At 34.3% G+C, this 15,087-nt stretch overlaps 1 protein-coding gene across 1 annotated transcript in view; it reads left to right on the forward strand.

Annotated features, from left to right (window-relative positions):
- Positions 1-15,087, forward strand: part of LOC123670041 (transcriptional enhancer factor TEF-1) — a 79,340-nt gene that overhangs the window by 43,755 nt on the left and 20,498 nt on the right. Inside the window, exons 2-3 of the mRNA XM_045603549.1 lie at positions 1,927-2,057; positions 8,852-8,981. Of these exons, the coding sequence (XP_045459505.1) occupies positions 1,927-2,057; positions 8,852-8,981 (261 nt within the window). The remainder of the gene's footprint in view (positions 1-1,926; positions 2,058-8,851; positions 8,982-15,087) is intronic.

The following is a 15,087-nucleotide window of genomic DNA, read 5'->3' on the forward strand; positions in this document are numbered from 1 at the left end:
AATTTGCGAGAAGCTGAAAATTCAGTTGAAACAGATTAACAAATATTTGTTGAGAAGGTCTGTAAGACGTTAAAGTATACGAGTATTTATCGAGTCGACGCCGAGCCGTGCCGGGACGGGGACACGCTGGAAGGCGGGCGGCGCATACTTTTACTCTCTCTACTCGAGCCGATCTTCATAACAAAATTCTCCGTTTTGATATTATATTTATATTGTTAACGTTCGTACCTGCATATTTCTAACGGTAAATATGAAAATTTCGAGAATGTCTACGAACTCCGCCTTCGCGTCCCGAACAAAAGCTATTATGAAAATTTCGAATCTGTACGAGTTTTTTATTATATATAAATCTTATATTTTTTATTGTAAATCGTCCTATAATGTCGTTTAAATTAATATTATGAAAATAAAACTAATTTCATTAATAAAAACTGTATAAAACGTAAATGTTTATGTTTACAAAAGAGATTATAACTAGGAAGAAATTAAATAAACAATGAAACCATAAAAAACATTTACAAAACTCGGTACAACAATTTTACGAACGGAATTGTGCTCGAATTATATTTAGTTTTATTTTGAACGTTTGTCGACGTTTAATTAGCGTAATCTCCTATTGTCTGTTTTTAACTGAATTCAAAAAAGAGGAGGTTTCTGAATTCGACCAATGTATATATACTCATTTGAATATGTGTGCTCGCGGATATCTTCGTCGTTTTTGAACCGATTTTGCTGAAACGAAGATCTGATGATGGCATCCTAGGGAAATCGAAGGGAATCTTCGAAAATCGTAATCGTTTAAAATGTACTACAATTATCTTATAAAATTGTGTTGTAAACGTACGTTAACGCCAATAAATACAATCCATCGTAAAAGGTCGAGTAATACCATAATTACGGAGTGATGTTTCATAGGTAAAACTACCGCTCATTGCTTATACTAAGAACTTTATAAATAGCGTATTGCATATAACCGCAGCTATATTCTATTACATGAAACACAGCAGTAAATCTTGTTTTTGCTTACACTAATGTATTAGTGCAAAGCCACTATACTCGTACGATTGGAAGTTTACAAGGCGCGCATCCGAATAAGTAAGCAAACATTGAACGACGTCAGATGCGGAGCAAGTATGACTTTTCATATACAAACAAAATTATGAATTTGTAAATATCAATAAAAATTACACATACCTTAATTGAATTTAAGTTTACTTTGCTGGACCGACGATCTATGTAAGATTGCCGGTGTTGGCTGGAAGAGTATTGCGGAAAACCGGGATGTCTGGCGTTAACTTGGGTAGGCCTATGTCCAGCAGCGGTCTGCAATAGGCTGACTACTTCGCAATTATTAGTTATCAATATTTTTGCAATTTCCAGATTCCAATTTTGTTTTTCTTCATATATGTGTGATAAATATATTTGAAGAATACGTAAAATGTGCAGGCATGCAGCTTATAAATTAAATTATTTTTTTAATTAAATTTATTTAGAAGAAATATAAAGCTATTCTTTTTAACCGCTATTAGTGTTTATCCACTTTTAAAGAAAAAAGTGTATATAATTGTAGTTTGATAACGATTCATTTTTATTGCGTAACGATTAGGTATCTGTTATTCTTACAGCTACGTCATTGAAGTTAGATTTGTTGTATTTTATAAAGGAAAAGTTAATATAAATAATAATAATAAATAAATATCTACACAATATATACACGGTCGTCTATTCCTGAAGTAAGCAACATAATGCTTTTGTTATAGGTAACAGCCGACTAGTATAGCTATATTTTTTTTTCGATAAAGTTATAAATAATACATATATAAATATTACACCCAGAGGCGAGGTGGGAATCGAACCTACAACCTCCGGAACAGGAAGCACTGTGCCAACGGGCTAGTCATATATTTTTTATTTATATTGTTTCAGCGAGCGGCGCGCTCGCAGCCGGCACCATTGCGTCTCCGTGGAGCACGGCGGCCGGCGCGCCCGACACCAATGGCTCGGGCGGCGCCGACGCCAAGCACCTCGATGTTGGCGAAGCTAGCGACGATGAAAAGGTACACCCAAATCATATACAATAATATTACATCATGAAATTATAGCTAACTGTCGTGGATTGTCTACTAATTATTAATATCTAGCGCAAATCTGGAACAGCGGGACTGGCGAAGTACCCCGACCTTACAGAAGATTACAGCTAAATAATACTGCTTTCAAGCAGTGTTGTGTTCATGTGGTGAGTAAGGTGACCAGTTTCTGGGAAGATTAGGGATAGGGTTGGCAACACGCTTGCGATGCTTGTGGTGTCGCAGGTGCCTGTAAGCTACGGTAATAGCATACTATCAGATGAGCTGCACGCTTTTTTGCCGTTCTAGTTATATAAAAAAATACCAAATAAATCTAGCTGATAATTACAATGAGAAAAGAAAACTAAGCCTGGCCATAAGATTTGAGGCTGGTCAGCCTTCTATATTATATTTTAGTGGTACTTATTCATACAATTCGTGTACCTATTCAGTATGTAGCGTTACACTTACTATTTCATTCAACTAGCGGTCAATTTTCGAATTGCTGCTACGAATGCAGTTTGTTGTCAATAGACACAAATTGAACTTGCGTTCAATTCGCAGAGATCCGAATCAGCTAGATGACAATCCATTTGCCTAATAGGCTTAAAGAATAAATTCGAATACAAAACACAAACAAGGACGATTCGATAAGAGAGTAATTTTGTTTATAACAAAAAAAAAAATATAATCGTCATAAAATAACATTGTATTATAACGAAAAGTTTTTCCTCATTACACGCTAGTAATATTGTTGTAACAAGGCCCACGAAACCGCTCGCATGCAAATATTGGCTCCGTACAGAGTCAAACGCTGGTAAGTGAATCACGATATTTCGCCTGAACGCTCGCTCCTGCCCGCCGGCGTCAAGCGGCGTTATTTTTATTTTCTCTTGAGAATAGAACCGGCTCCTATTAATTACAATGACGCACCTCTTCGCTTTCGTGTTCGAACTTATTTGTGTATGTTCATGTTACAGAGCGAATATTAAATCAGGAAGCGCCTTTACATTACTTTAATTTTTTCGCAAAAATTTGCGTTAGTTAGCATTTTATAAAATTTATTTAAAAGACTTTTAAAGATAGTCGTCTTGTTTAAAAAAATAAACTTTTCTTACACGCCTAATTAGTTCTCATAATTTAATGCTCCACTTTACTGTAATTATTTCTTTAATTTCACTTCGCACTACTTAGAACATGCTATTAAAAATGAATTGCAACTATCAGCCATTTAAAACGAATTAACAATTTACAATACGAATAAAAAGCGATATTACAAACAAGTACAAACAAGTAAACAACACGTTTTGGTTGGTTTTTATTAAAAAACTCGTATTTGTCCAGCTGACCGTAGCCTTAGCGATATGTTTGTTCACAGACAGATGCTAATAGCATCTGGTCAATGTGATATACCGATACAATATAATAATAATAATCTCCTCGTAATATTTTGCAATAGTGCACTTCAGTGGTTGAAACATTTTCATAATGCGTATGCTAATTTGTCTGCACTTAACTGAGATAGCAGGAAATTCTGCTCAAAATCAAGAGCAGCCCAACTAGGGTAGCACCTCGACCTTACAGAAAATCACAGCTACATAATACTGCTTTCAAGCAGTGTTGTGTTCCTGTGGTAAGGTGACCGGAGTTCCTGGGGAATTTTATTATAATTTTATTTTTATATCAAACGATTGAAATAAGCATCATTTTATTTATGAATTTGAATTAAGTCGGTAAGTATCTTTGATATTACGGATCAAAACTGAAAAGAAACCTGAATCATCGTATAATATAATTAATTATATTATAATAATAATTTTTAAAGTGGAAACATCTGTATAAAAGCTAATGTGGACTTATGAATCACTAACAATGTTTTATTTTTATAGTACGTATATTTAGATGTCTATTATTATATTATATTTATATAATAATTCGTTTTGTACTTCTAACTAAACCTTCATCTTTGCTAAACCACTGTCTGATCTTTTCTAGCTCATATATTGTAACGGAACACTTTGTCAACACTAAATTTGTTTCTGCTAAGAGGTCAGTAAAAATAGAATTTAAACGCGAACTATATTTCCGATCCAATTTTTTTTATAAGTTTTAACATCACTGACTGAGTATAAAAATCACAAAATGCTGATAGATTCGGGTATCGTTTCAAGCGCCATCTTCAAAAAAACACGATTTTGGCCGATCTCGGAAACTATGCACTTTAGTACAAAAGTCATTGAGACCATTATCGTGGGGAATAAAATTTCGCATCGTTTGTTTCCTAAATACTTTTTTGTAAATCTTAACGTTTACTATTTATGGTCCATTTAATGAACCGGGTTTCCTATCTCGGCCGATAACTCTTAAAACTATCTATACTATCTCTAGTACCTCCTAGCATTTTGAAACTTTATGCTCAGTAAGTGATCCTAAACCTTATAAAAAAAAGATCGGAAACTTGGTGTGAGGTTGACCAAAAATAAAACGGTTATTTTTACTGGCCTATATCAATTAGTGACTTTAAAACTAAATTAATAATTTAAAAATATATATAAAAAAATTGTATGTGAAGTAAAACTTCTGAAAAGTTGTTGGTAGGAGGGTAGGCCGTTGCGATTTGTTCTATTGACGATGGCCACGGGCTCATTATACTATTTCATTTTCTCCTATACATTTATGTTTTTCTTTCTTTATCGTAATGCATTTTTAGTTTCATCGAGTTTCAAATCACAACCATTCTAAAGAAGTTCGACTTCAAAATAAAGATTTAAATGACCATTTAATACAAGTAGTTGTTAATAAAGTAAAGTTAATGAATTTGTTTTAAAGTCGTCATTTATATTTCTTCGAATTTAAAATTTATAAATGTCAAAAACGTTAAATTGTTTTCGAGTTTCGACGGTAATAATATTTGTATCAAAGTTAATTACAGTTTATCGCGTCCGAAATTTCTTAAAGTTAACGATACCATATAAGAAGAAACGGGGCGCCGATTTCGGTATAAAGGGCTTTTAACGCAATACCTCGTTCGAAATTAAACGGTAGTTTTTAACATAATTTTGCTACAGTTACTTTTCTTTTTTAAACTTTTACTCGATCACACCGTGACCCTATTTATCAATAAACGAAGGCCTCACAATTAAACCGGTCTAATTGTAATAATGATTTGATAACAACAATTATTAAGTTTATTTTGTCATTGTGATAATCATCATATGTTATTTTGTGTGTATTAAATAACGGTCTAAAGTAAGTAGTACCTAACAAAGATTTATGCGCGATGTGTAACGGAGTTTTTCACATGTTTATATGATCACATAGGTACATTTAATAATATTCAAAACTTGCTATCATATGTTTTGAAAATACGTACATTAGCTAACCCAATATAACTTACAGTCAAATCTCAGTGTAGTTGCATAGTAAGTTTTAAATTAAATGTTGATCTTATTTTAAATAAAATAAAGGAGTTAAATATTAGTACTGCGGTCACCAACCCGCCTGCCCAGCGTGGTGACTATGGGCAAAACACATGAGTTCATGCCATTTTTAGCGTGAACTTGTGGAGGCCTATGTCCAGCAGTGGACTGTATAGGCTGTAATTATAAAGGAGGACCCCCTCCCCCAGGCGCTATGGTCACCTTTCTCACCACAGGAATACAACACTGCTTGAAGAAGTATTATTTAGCTGTGATCTTCTATATTATTGGGGTATTTTCCCAGTCTACTATATAACTATTACATATTTTTTACCCACTGGACAAGTACGAATTGCACCGCATAGAAAGAGTGAAAAAAATATAAGATTAAAAAAGAAGAGTTCGAAAATTTCGCGATACTAAATTAACAAAATATTTAAATATTAGTTGTGTCTAGTAAATACTCTCGATTGTACAACGTCATACGATGCACACGGGAGGAAATAGCTAAGATATACTAAACCTCTAAATCGCTCCTGAGAGCATTAAGCTAAACAATGAGAATCCGGTCTGAATCTATTCAGTCTCAGGGTGAATCCAGGTTACACAGAGGATCAACTTAGTGTAGTTTTTTTTTCTTTGAACTTCCGGTGACAGATGTTTGTATTTAAATGAGCTTTAAAATATAATTTGCATAGGTATACATATGTAGGTATCATGCTAGCGTCTGTCTGCTTTTTCCTTTCTTATTTTGTTTAAAAGAGATGAAGTAAAAAAATGAAAACGTTAAAAGTTTTTATACGATTATAATAAGACTCTAAAAGCAATATTATATTCGTATATAGTTTAAAAAGTTTAGATTACTTCTTTCATAAATTTCGAGCAACTCAACAACAATATATTTAATGTTGAATCAATGAAATCTACGAAACACAACAGACTCACATACAGTTACTTCGCCATTTATGCATGTGGTGTATGTAGTAATAAATAGTCATGATACTCTTAAGTTTGTTGTCAACGAAGTAATCTTAATATTGTAAAAGAATAACTAACCTCACAAGTATAATAAAATTAGCATTTACTGAACGAATAGAGAACAAACACCAACCATAGCCCGTTCTTTTGTACGCTGAGCGACTTTTAACTTCTTTAAGATAGGATTAGAAACGAGACTATCCGCGAGAACACGAAAGTAACCGACATAGCTCAAAGAATTTGCCAATTGAAGTGGCAGTGGGCTGGTCACTTGTCGCAGGACTGATGGCCGTTGGAGCAGACATATCCTGTAGTGAAGACCAAGTGTTGGCAAACGCAGTGTGGAACGTTTCGGGCCCACTGGGCCAACGATTTACGTAAGATTGCCGTTGATGAATGGATCAGGATAACGGAAAACCGGGATGTCTGGTGCGAACTTGGAGAGGCCTATGACCAGCAGTGAACTGCAACAGGCTGAACTGAAAAACTGAATAACGAATAAAGAACTATTTTTATGTTGTAGTACAAACACGTGTATGAGCTTTTGTATTACAATAAATTAGTGTAATTATAATAATTAATATATTTAGTCGTTTATTAAATTTTATATTTCATGTATTTTTCTATTTCGATTATTTGTATTTATTTTTTAGCTTAGTTATTTTTAGATCAGTTAGATCTAAAAATTCCTGCAAATTTTTATCACTACGAATCTTTAATTTATTCTGCGTATTAAATATAAATTAAAGCAAAAGCTGCGGTAAATAAAATAAGTACTTTTATATTATTTTAATAATTAATTAGTCTCTTTTATACCAATTTCCTTTACATTTTGTTACAAAAAGCTATCGGATATCCGTTATGATAGAAAGGTTCATTGAACGTTTTTTTTTGTGCTTTTATGTAATTAATAAAAACTAGTTATTATAGCCAAATATTAGCATAAAGTAACTAAGAAGACCTTATCAATATTTCAACAATAATTCACGATAAACAATAACAGAACTAACGTTATCAATTAATATGTATTCAATTAAAACGAATAATTCATTAAACGTGTACAGGTGCCAATCGCCATTTAATTTGTATAAGAATACTAGTTCTGGTATTGTGCAAATATGTTAAGGATCGAAGTTCAAGGTCTGAAGTGGTTAGCACCACGATCGGACAGAGAACCCAAAGACCACTGTTATTTAGATGTACGAAAACCGATGTAAATTTTGCTATTTCCATTACATAAACCACATTATTAATATTTGAAGGACATAATAAATCACCTCTATAGAAGGGGATAAATTGCGCCCGCAATATTTAATGACGCGAAATTTACGCTCGTATAGGACGTTGATATATTCTAATTTAAACATTAAATTAATAATCTACTTTATGAGAATCGTTTTAATGTGTGAAAATATATTATTACGTAATGATAATAAATAATAAGTTCAAATTTATTACAGCGTATTCTTTAACATTAAAAAATAATTAAATTTCAAAGAAGGATTCTGTTATTATTCTAGGTAAAAATAATACGTCGCAGTAACTCACGAAAATCTTTTTACACTTGTAATATGATTTATTTTTAATAAAACATTACAATTTAGTTATTATTAAATTATAATTATGTTGTTGTCATATTTGGGTTATTTCCTAGTACATCCGAGAACGTCAACTCTCAATTAAACAGTGACATTAATAGTTATTAGGCCCGATTTCGTGGGGATTGTCAAATGCTTTTACGTGATTGATACTAGGTAAATGATAAACATTTTAATTGATACTCATTGATTGTCACAATTGGTGATGCCAATTGACCGCCTTCACTTAATTTTTTCACTATTTACACACACACTTTATCACTATTTGATCCGTTAAAATTAAACATAACAAGTTGAGACTAAATTGTCACCACGACTATTGGGAGGTTGTTAGTTCGATTCCCGCAACAATTCTGATTACAACATATTTTACATTCGTATCATTTGGGTCCTACCTAAAAGACAAATATTCAGGGCCGGTTTCACTGGATATGCATAAAGTTTAAACTGCAAGTAAGTCACGAATAGACTTTAGAATAGGTCATTAGGACCTCTTTCTCCTCAATGAATACACGACAACTTTTTATTAATATATTTAGATTCATATTTACGAATATAAATATCTTATAAATGCAGTAGAAGTTGATTGTAAATGAATTTTTAAAAATTTTGAAACAGGGCCTAAGTTTGCTACGTTAGGAACAGTCAACTATTTAGATATTGATAAATATAGATTGGTCGTCACATGATATATGTCTTCCTCGTTAAGAAAAACTTGAAAAGTAACATTTAACGATCTTAAATTTATATTATCGATGAAAAATTCGTTTACAACGAAGTGAATTTGCAGGATATGTCAGCGGCGGATGCGGAGGGAGTTTGGTCCCCCGACATCGAACAGAGCTTCCAGGAGGCTCTGGCGATATACCCTCCGTGCGGCCGGCGGAAGATCATCCTCTCCGATGAGGGCAAGATGTACGGTGAGTCTGGACATGCTAGATTACGTTACAGGCTGATCTGAGCTCAGTCAGCTAAAATAAAAGATTATTAACTTATTTCTATATCAAAGGAGGTTTATTAGAATATACCTTTTATGTAATATATTGTGTAAAATGATTATTGTAAATAACATTAGTATAAAGAAATAGATCAAGATCAAATTTTATACAATCGTAAGAACTGTAATTAAAATAATAATAAAGGTACATTTTACTGCTATTTTGTAATCGAAGCATAATTAACAACAAGTAAGTGTACTTAAATAACTTTCCAATATACACTCGTACATGTCAATTTAATTGAATTATGAAGCACTATCAAGGCCATTGCTAAAATGAACAATGGTGTAGCACGAGACAAAAGGTACGGTAGGTATGTGAGCCGACAAAGCGGTTTGCGCAATAGGATTCCACGGAAAGACGTGAACCGACAATTATTATCTCTCTCGATCGGTGTGTCGTCGATTCGAGGAAGCAAGAGTCGCGGCTTTGTTCAATCTCGTCTGCAATCTTCGAAATTCGTGAACTAGTTTCGAACACATGACCCGTTTTCTATATACGTTTATTTATAAAATTGTTCTGTCAACGAAAATATCCATAATCCTAGAAAACAATAACATAAAGTAACAAAACTATGGTAGTTCTAGTAGAACAAGGCTAATAAACTTATTGAATGTAATTGGCGCGGCAATAAAAATCTCGATAGCAAAAACTTATTGACCTAATTTAAGCGGAGACGCGCTGATGATTGTAATGTAAGCTCAGTTTCTGTAAACTGAAGGGCGTCGAGGAATTTTTTCACGCTACACTTTTAACTGAGGAAGCTCGTTAACGCTACGTGACGATTACCAAAAGAAACCTTTTCCCTGAGTCAAATTAACTGACGGAGTAAATCTCTCGTATTTCGACTCGAATACATTGTGAGGCACTTTCAAAAATAAATGGATACAGGTTATAATCGTCGTGATCGTTCATGACTTCAGCATTAGGAATATTGCCAAGTATCTGAGTGTTTTGAGTGTAATTTGGATAGTACATGTCTTTTTTCCAACAACATCGTTAATATTTTTCTTTGAATAATCTTAATTTTAAAGTGCAACAGTGAGAGATTGCGTCAACGCTTATACGCTAGTACGTTGGGAATTTTTTGAATTTTAATATAAAATATGGCCAGTTTTTTTTTTTTTTTATTACTTACGATACATAATTTGTATTTTTATGACGTGTGTCTGTTCAGATTTAACTTTTGTAATCATTGAATAATTCATTATAAATTTTCGCAATTATTGTACTTGACTGATTCTTTCATTTTAATAGTATTTTACTTTTTTAATACACTTTTTGTTATGGAAATAAATTGTAATTTATATGCATATTTATAATGTGTATTTACTTTACAAAATGTTTTCTGTCGGCCTACGTCGTATTATACCGCATAACTTTTCACTGAGTATACCGTTTTCGATGATTCTTCTTATAATAGAAGTTGATGCTTGTCTTGTGGTCCCATTTCAATTTGATCGAGATCTGAAAACTATTTTTTGAGTAATCTTTGAGAATGCGTATTTATTTGACTATTTTTTTCATTTACTTACGTTGTATTCTTGTCGACGTACCTAATTGAAAAATTTAATAGTTTCAGAAAAGTCATAAGATTTAACTAAGCAACCACATTCTGACGCACTTGTTTCTTCTTTCTTTTAATCGATTAGCATATAATAACATAATTTGACATTGACGCCGCGTTGGCTCAATGGTCGCAGCACTAGTATGTGGTTGTTGCGCTGGCGGTTGCGTGCTCGATCCCCGCACATGACAAACATTTGTATTGGTCATACAGATGCTTGCCGTGGTCTGGGTGTTTGTGCAGTCCTTATGGGTACCCTACTGTACTTCGAAGAGCACTTTCAGCCGTCGGTCACGGTTGTTATCATGTAATTCTGATAGCGATCGTTACTCATAGTTAGTAGGGAATATATCCGCCAACATGCATTGGAGCAGCGTGGTGGATTCCGCTCTGATCCTTCTCCTACATGGAGGAAGAGGCCTATGCCCAGCAGTGGGATATTACAGGCTGAGACGTAGTGAAGCAAACATTAACTACAACATTGATTATAATAGAATATTTGAATTCAGTTTCCTAAAACGTAACTACTCATCTCTGTTATACTATCAAATGCAGTTTGATTAATATTTATTTACTATCTTAACAGTAAAGCCTTATGAAGTGAACTTTAATTTACTATCCAATTTTGTTTATATTAAATTTTTATTACCTCAGCGTTACTATAAGGTGTAAAATAAAACAATAAATACAATTCGTTCGTCTAACAAGAAAAGAACGACAAATTTATTATTAGTAAAGGCGAAATAGAAAATAAACAAAAAAAAAAATGAGAACCGGTCAGTGTGGTACGAACAGCTTCACGAGCGATGATCGTTCAACTAACATTATTTAAAATTTATATTCACACTTTTATACTAAACAAACTGTCATCAAGTCGATCGTAACACATTGATCAGTGTTGTCACTAAATATAAGTGTCTTCGAACAATCGATGTGCTCTATTCGTAATAACGAATTAATAACCGCGTTGGCGCAAAGGTCACAGCACTGGTTTGTGGCTGTTGTTATGGCGGTCGCGGGTTCGATCCCCGCTCACTACAACATTTGTATTGGCCATATAGATGTTTTTCGTGGTCTGGGCGTTTGTGCTTGTGTATTGTGCGTGTTTCCGGACCCCCGACACAGGAGGAAATCCTACTGGGAACCGTTGAGTGTGAAGTGTTTGTTTATTTTTTTTTTTAATTAGGGGTCACTTAAGTATTACGTGAGCCGAATTTTATTAATTTTAACCCCTTCTTCCCCTTGTCAGCGAAAGTCACCGAAACCCTACCCTTCTCCCCCCTGTACTTACGTAAACATTGGTAAGAAGAACATAAATAATAAATAAATACTGCTAACGCAACCACCGTCTAGGCCCCCACATGTCCCCATGCCATCAAAATAACCAAAATAAAAAGCCCCCTTTTTTTACATAATACTTTAACGACTTCTTACAGACAAAAATCTATTTACCTTTTTGATTATTATTTGTTAGCAAAATATTAAACTGACTTAGAACACCTAAAATTCGATGAATCGATACTGAATTTAATTCAAGAATAATATAAGAAATACATAAACTTTCGCAATAATTGTAGGTACTTATTCGCAAACACCTTCTTTTTCTCCTTTAGGGTTTATAGCTTTTAATAGTGCCAAATGAGCACAGATGATTTCGCCTCGCATACACTTCTAGCATAGAGTGCCAGGTTATTATTATATGCGTTACAAAACAATAACTAAAACTACAAGCAGTAGTGTCGCCATTGTATTACGTTTTCAAAACTATGAAAATTTTAGGTGCGTAAATCTACGTTTCTTAAACCAATTGAAAAGTAGAGTTGATGCCTTGATTTCATTCGGCCAATCTATGTATGTATACGTTATGGCCACAAGTCTACAGAAAACCCATATTAAGCAACTCCACAAATAGCATTAAATTTGCATGGCAATAAAACGTTGCCCTCAACTTCGCTGGGCCCAGTTTCCTGAAATATTTCATATCAAACATTATGGTCATACACGATAACTTTATTTTTAAGGCATATTTAAAATAGCCAATAATTATGAATGCTCTTATTATTTTTTTATAGCCTTATTTACATTAATAAACATAAACCCTTACTGTCAGTAAGGGTTTATGTTATACATACACGAGTAAGGGCTTATGTTAACAAAATGAACGTTGAATTCAACTAGAAGGAAGAACTCAGGTCGAACAAAATAACGTTTATTATTGAAGCGACTGAAAACATAGCAGTAAGTTTCTGGAGAATCGCTATTGTCACGTATGCTACTGGCACAATTGACGTGGAACAATTAAAGGCAGCCACTGCCATTATCCGCCGGACGCACATTAAGTTCGCGTCAAGCTCCAACATTATACCGCCCGGCTTTAATTAAAGGACTGCCCGAGCTCCCGGGTCGGACCGGGTGGATGGAATTGCTAAACAAATCTACCGCAAGCGATGTGTCCACCTTAAGTGATTTAATAGACGGAAAGAAATGTGCCGGTTTAATCTTATCGCCTCTGCGGAAATAATCCTTTTAACGGCGTTACGTAATGCACGGTGAATTTTACTGTTCAATATTGTTCTGATTTTTTTTTGTTTAAACAGTCAGTAAGGAAATTTACTTTAAATAAAACTGTGTCACTTTCGTATTACTAGTTTGAAACAATTAACATTAAAGATTATATAAATAAATTAATATTTTGAAATAATTATAATTATATAGTTTTTTTTTAATTTCCGTAAATAGTTAGATTTATTTTAGCGCTATCATTAGAACTAGTGATCACCAAGTGGTCGAAATGTGACTATATTTAATTCAAATTATAAGTTTGAACATTATTATGGTTCTGTTGTCAAAGACTATACTTCTATAATAAACGAAAGAGTACCTATATATGCGTGTGTGTGTCAAATACATAGTGTATCATGTTTTTTTATTTTTTATTTTTTATGCATAATTTAAAAATTCATTCTATTGCATTGCATGCATTCTGTACTGCTTTTCTATATGAACTATAAGTGTGCGAAATTTCATACTCTTTCCGCCCAATTTTCGTCAAAAGGGGTACAATAATAATAATAATAATAATTCTTTATTATATTTTATTGACCAAAAATACTGTACAATTTTATAATCCGCCAAACTGCGTGACAGTTTATCGGTAAAGCTTCATGTATAATATATATGTAGAAGATGTTTTAATATATTGAATAGTGTTTGCAAAATATAATAGAAAACTCAGAAGAGAATCACATTATGGATAATGATATTTGTCAAGCAATTTATTATAGTCGGGGGCAGTTGTAAAAGAACACGGTACATAATTGCGGACGCGCTCGTCCGGACAATATATGGGCGCATTACTCGCGGACGTGTCGGCCCGGCTTAATCTAGCCCTGAGTGCGTCACCGCCTGTCGTCCGTCACACCCTCGCCCTCCAATCTTTGAGAACTCCTTACTTTGCTCCCGATAAGTTACAGTACGTGGTTTTATTGTTCATGTCATGACAAGTCGGAAGTCGTATTACCATATGTTTATATTTTCATATCAACAAGCATTGTTTCCACTATCGTTAAATTTAAACATTGTAGTATCATAAATCCGACATGATTTTTTTATACATGATAAAGAAATTTAAGATTTTCTCGTGTGCAAATTAAATTTAACGCTTAGTTGTGTATTCTAAAATTACGCTAGTAACTAATAATGCACATTTTCCCCATAACAAGTTGCTTACTAGACTACAAACAACAGTCGAAGTTACAATCAAAGTTGCTCAACGTCTAAAGACATTACACACGTCAGTCAGATCGGTATATTAATAAATTAGTTATAAAGCCGTTAGACGGTGCATTATTGCAGCGCTGAGAGGACTTTACCTTGTCATAGAGGCAAGTGAGCAGTAATTCAGCGTAGCTCGAACGATGCGGTGAGTTGTTGGAAACAGTTTGCCTACAAAGCCAGCTCCAGCGGCACCGCTGCAGGCGCGTTCGTGAGTTAAGACATTCAAAACCGCTCAATATCCTGGGAGTATGAAAGTTTCGTCGGCGCACGGCTTCACGTGGTCCGGGGGGCGGCAGGCGAGGGGTTCGCCGGGAGGGCTAAACTATGCGAAGAATGCGCAATTAGTGAGCGAGCGAGCGTGTAAGGGGCCCGGCCGCGCCGCTAGGCGGCGAACGCAGTAAGAAAATATAAAGAAGGCCCGCCCCTTCTCCCGCGCCCCTCGTTTAGCGCCCCGCCCGAAGGCATAACTCCCGATTGTCTCCCGAGAAATCCTCCTTAGACCGTCGAAACTCAACCCTTCTGCGAGGATTCGCCTTGCATATCTTCTGTTTGGGTCAGCGTGAAATTCTGACCCGACGCTTCTATCACCGCTCGTAATGTTTCTTTTATTGAAAACGACCCTCTTTTCAATATTTTGACATTTTACTATTCGTATAGTATAACGATTAAGTTGGATACTTTTTT

This window comes from Melitaea cinxia, chromosome 4 (genome assembly GCF_905220565.1).
Source record: "Melitaea cinxia chromosome 4, ilMelCinx1.1, whole genome shotgun sequence".
In the NCBI taxonomy this organism is placed as follows: domain Eukaryota; kingdom Metazoa; phylum Arthropoda; class Insecta; order Lepidoptera; family Nymphalidae; genus Melitaea; species Melitaea cinxia.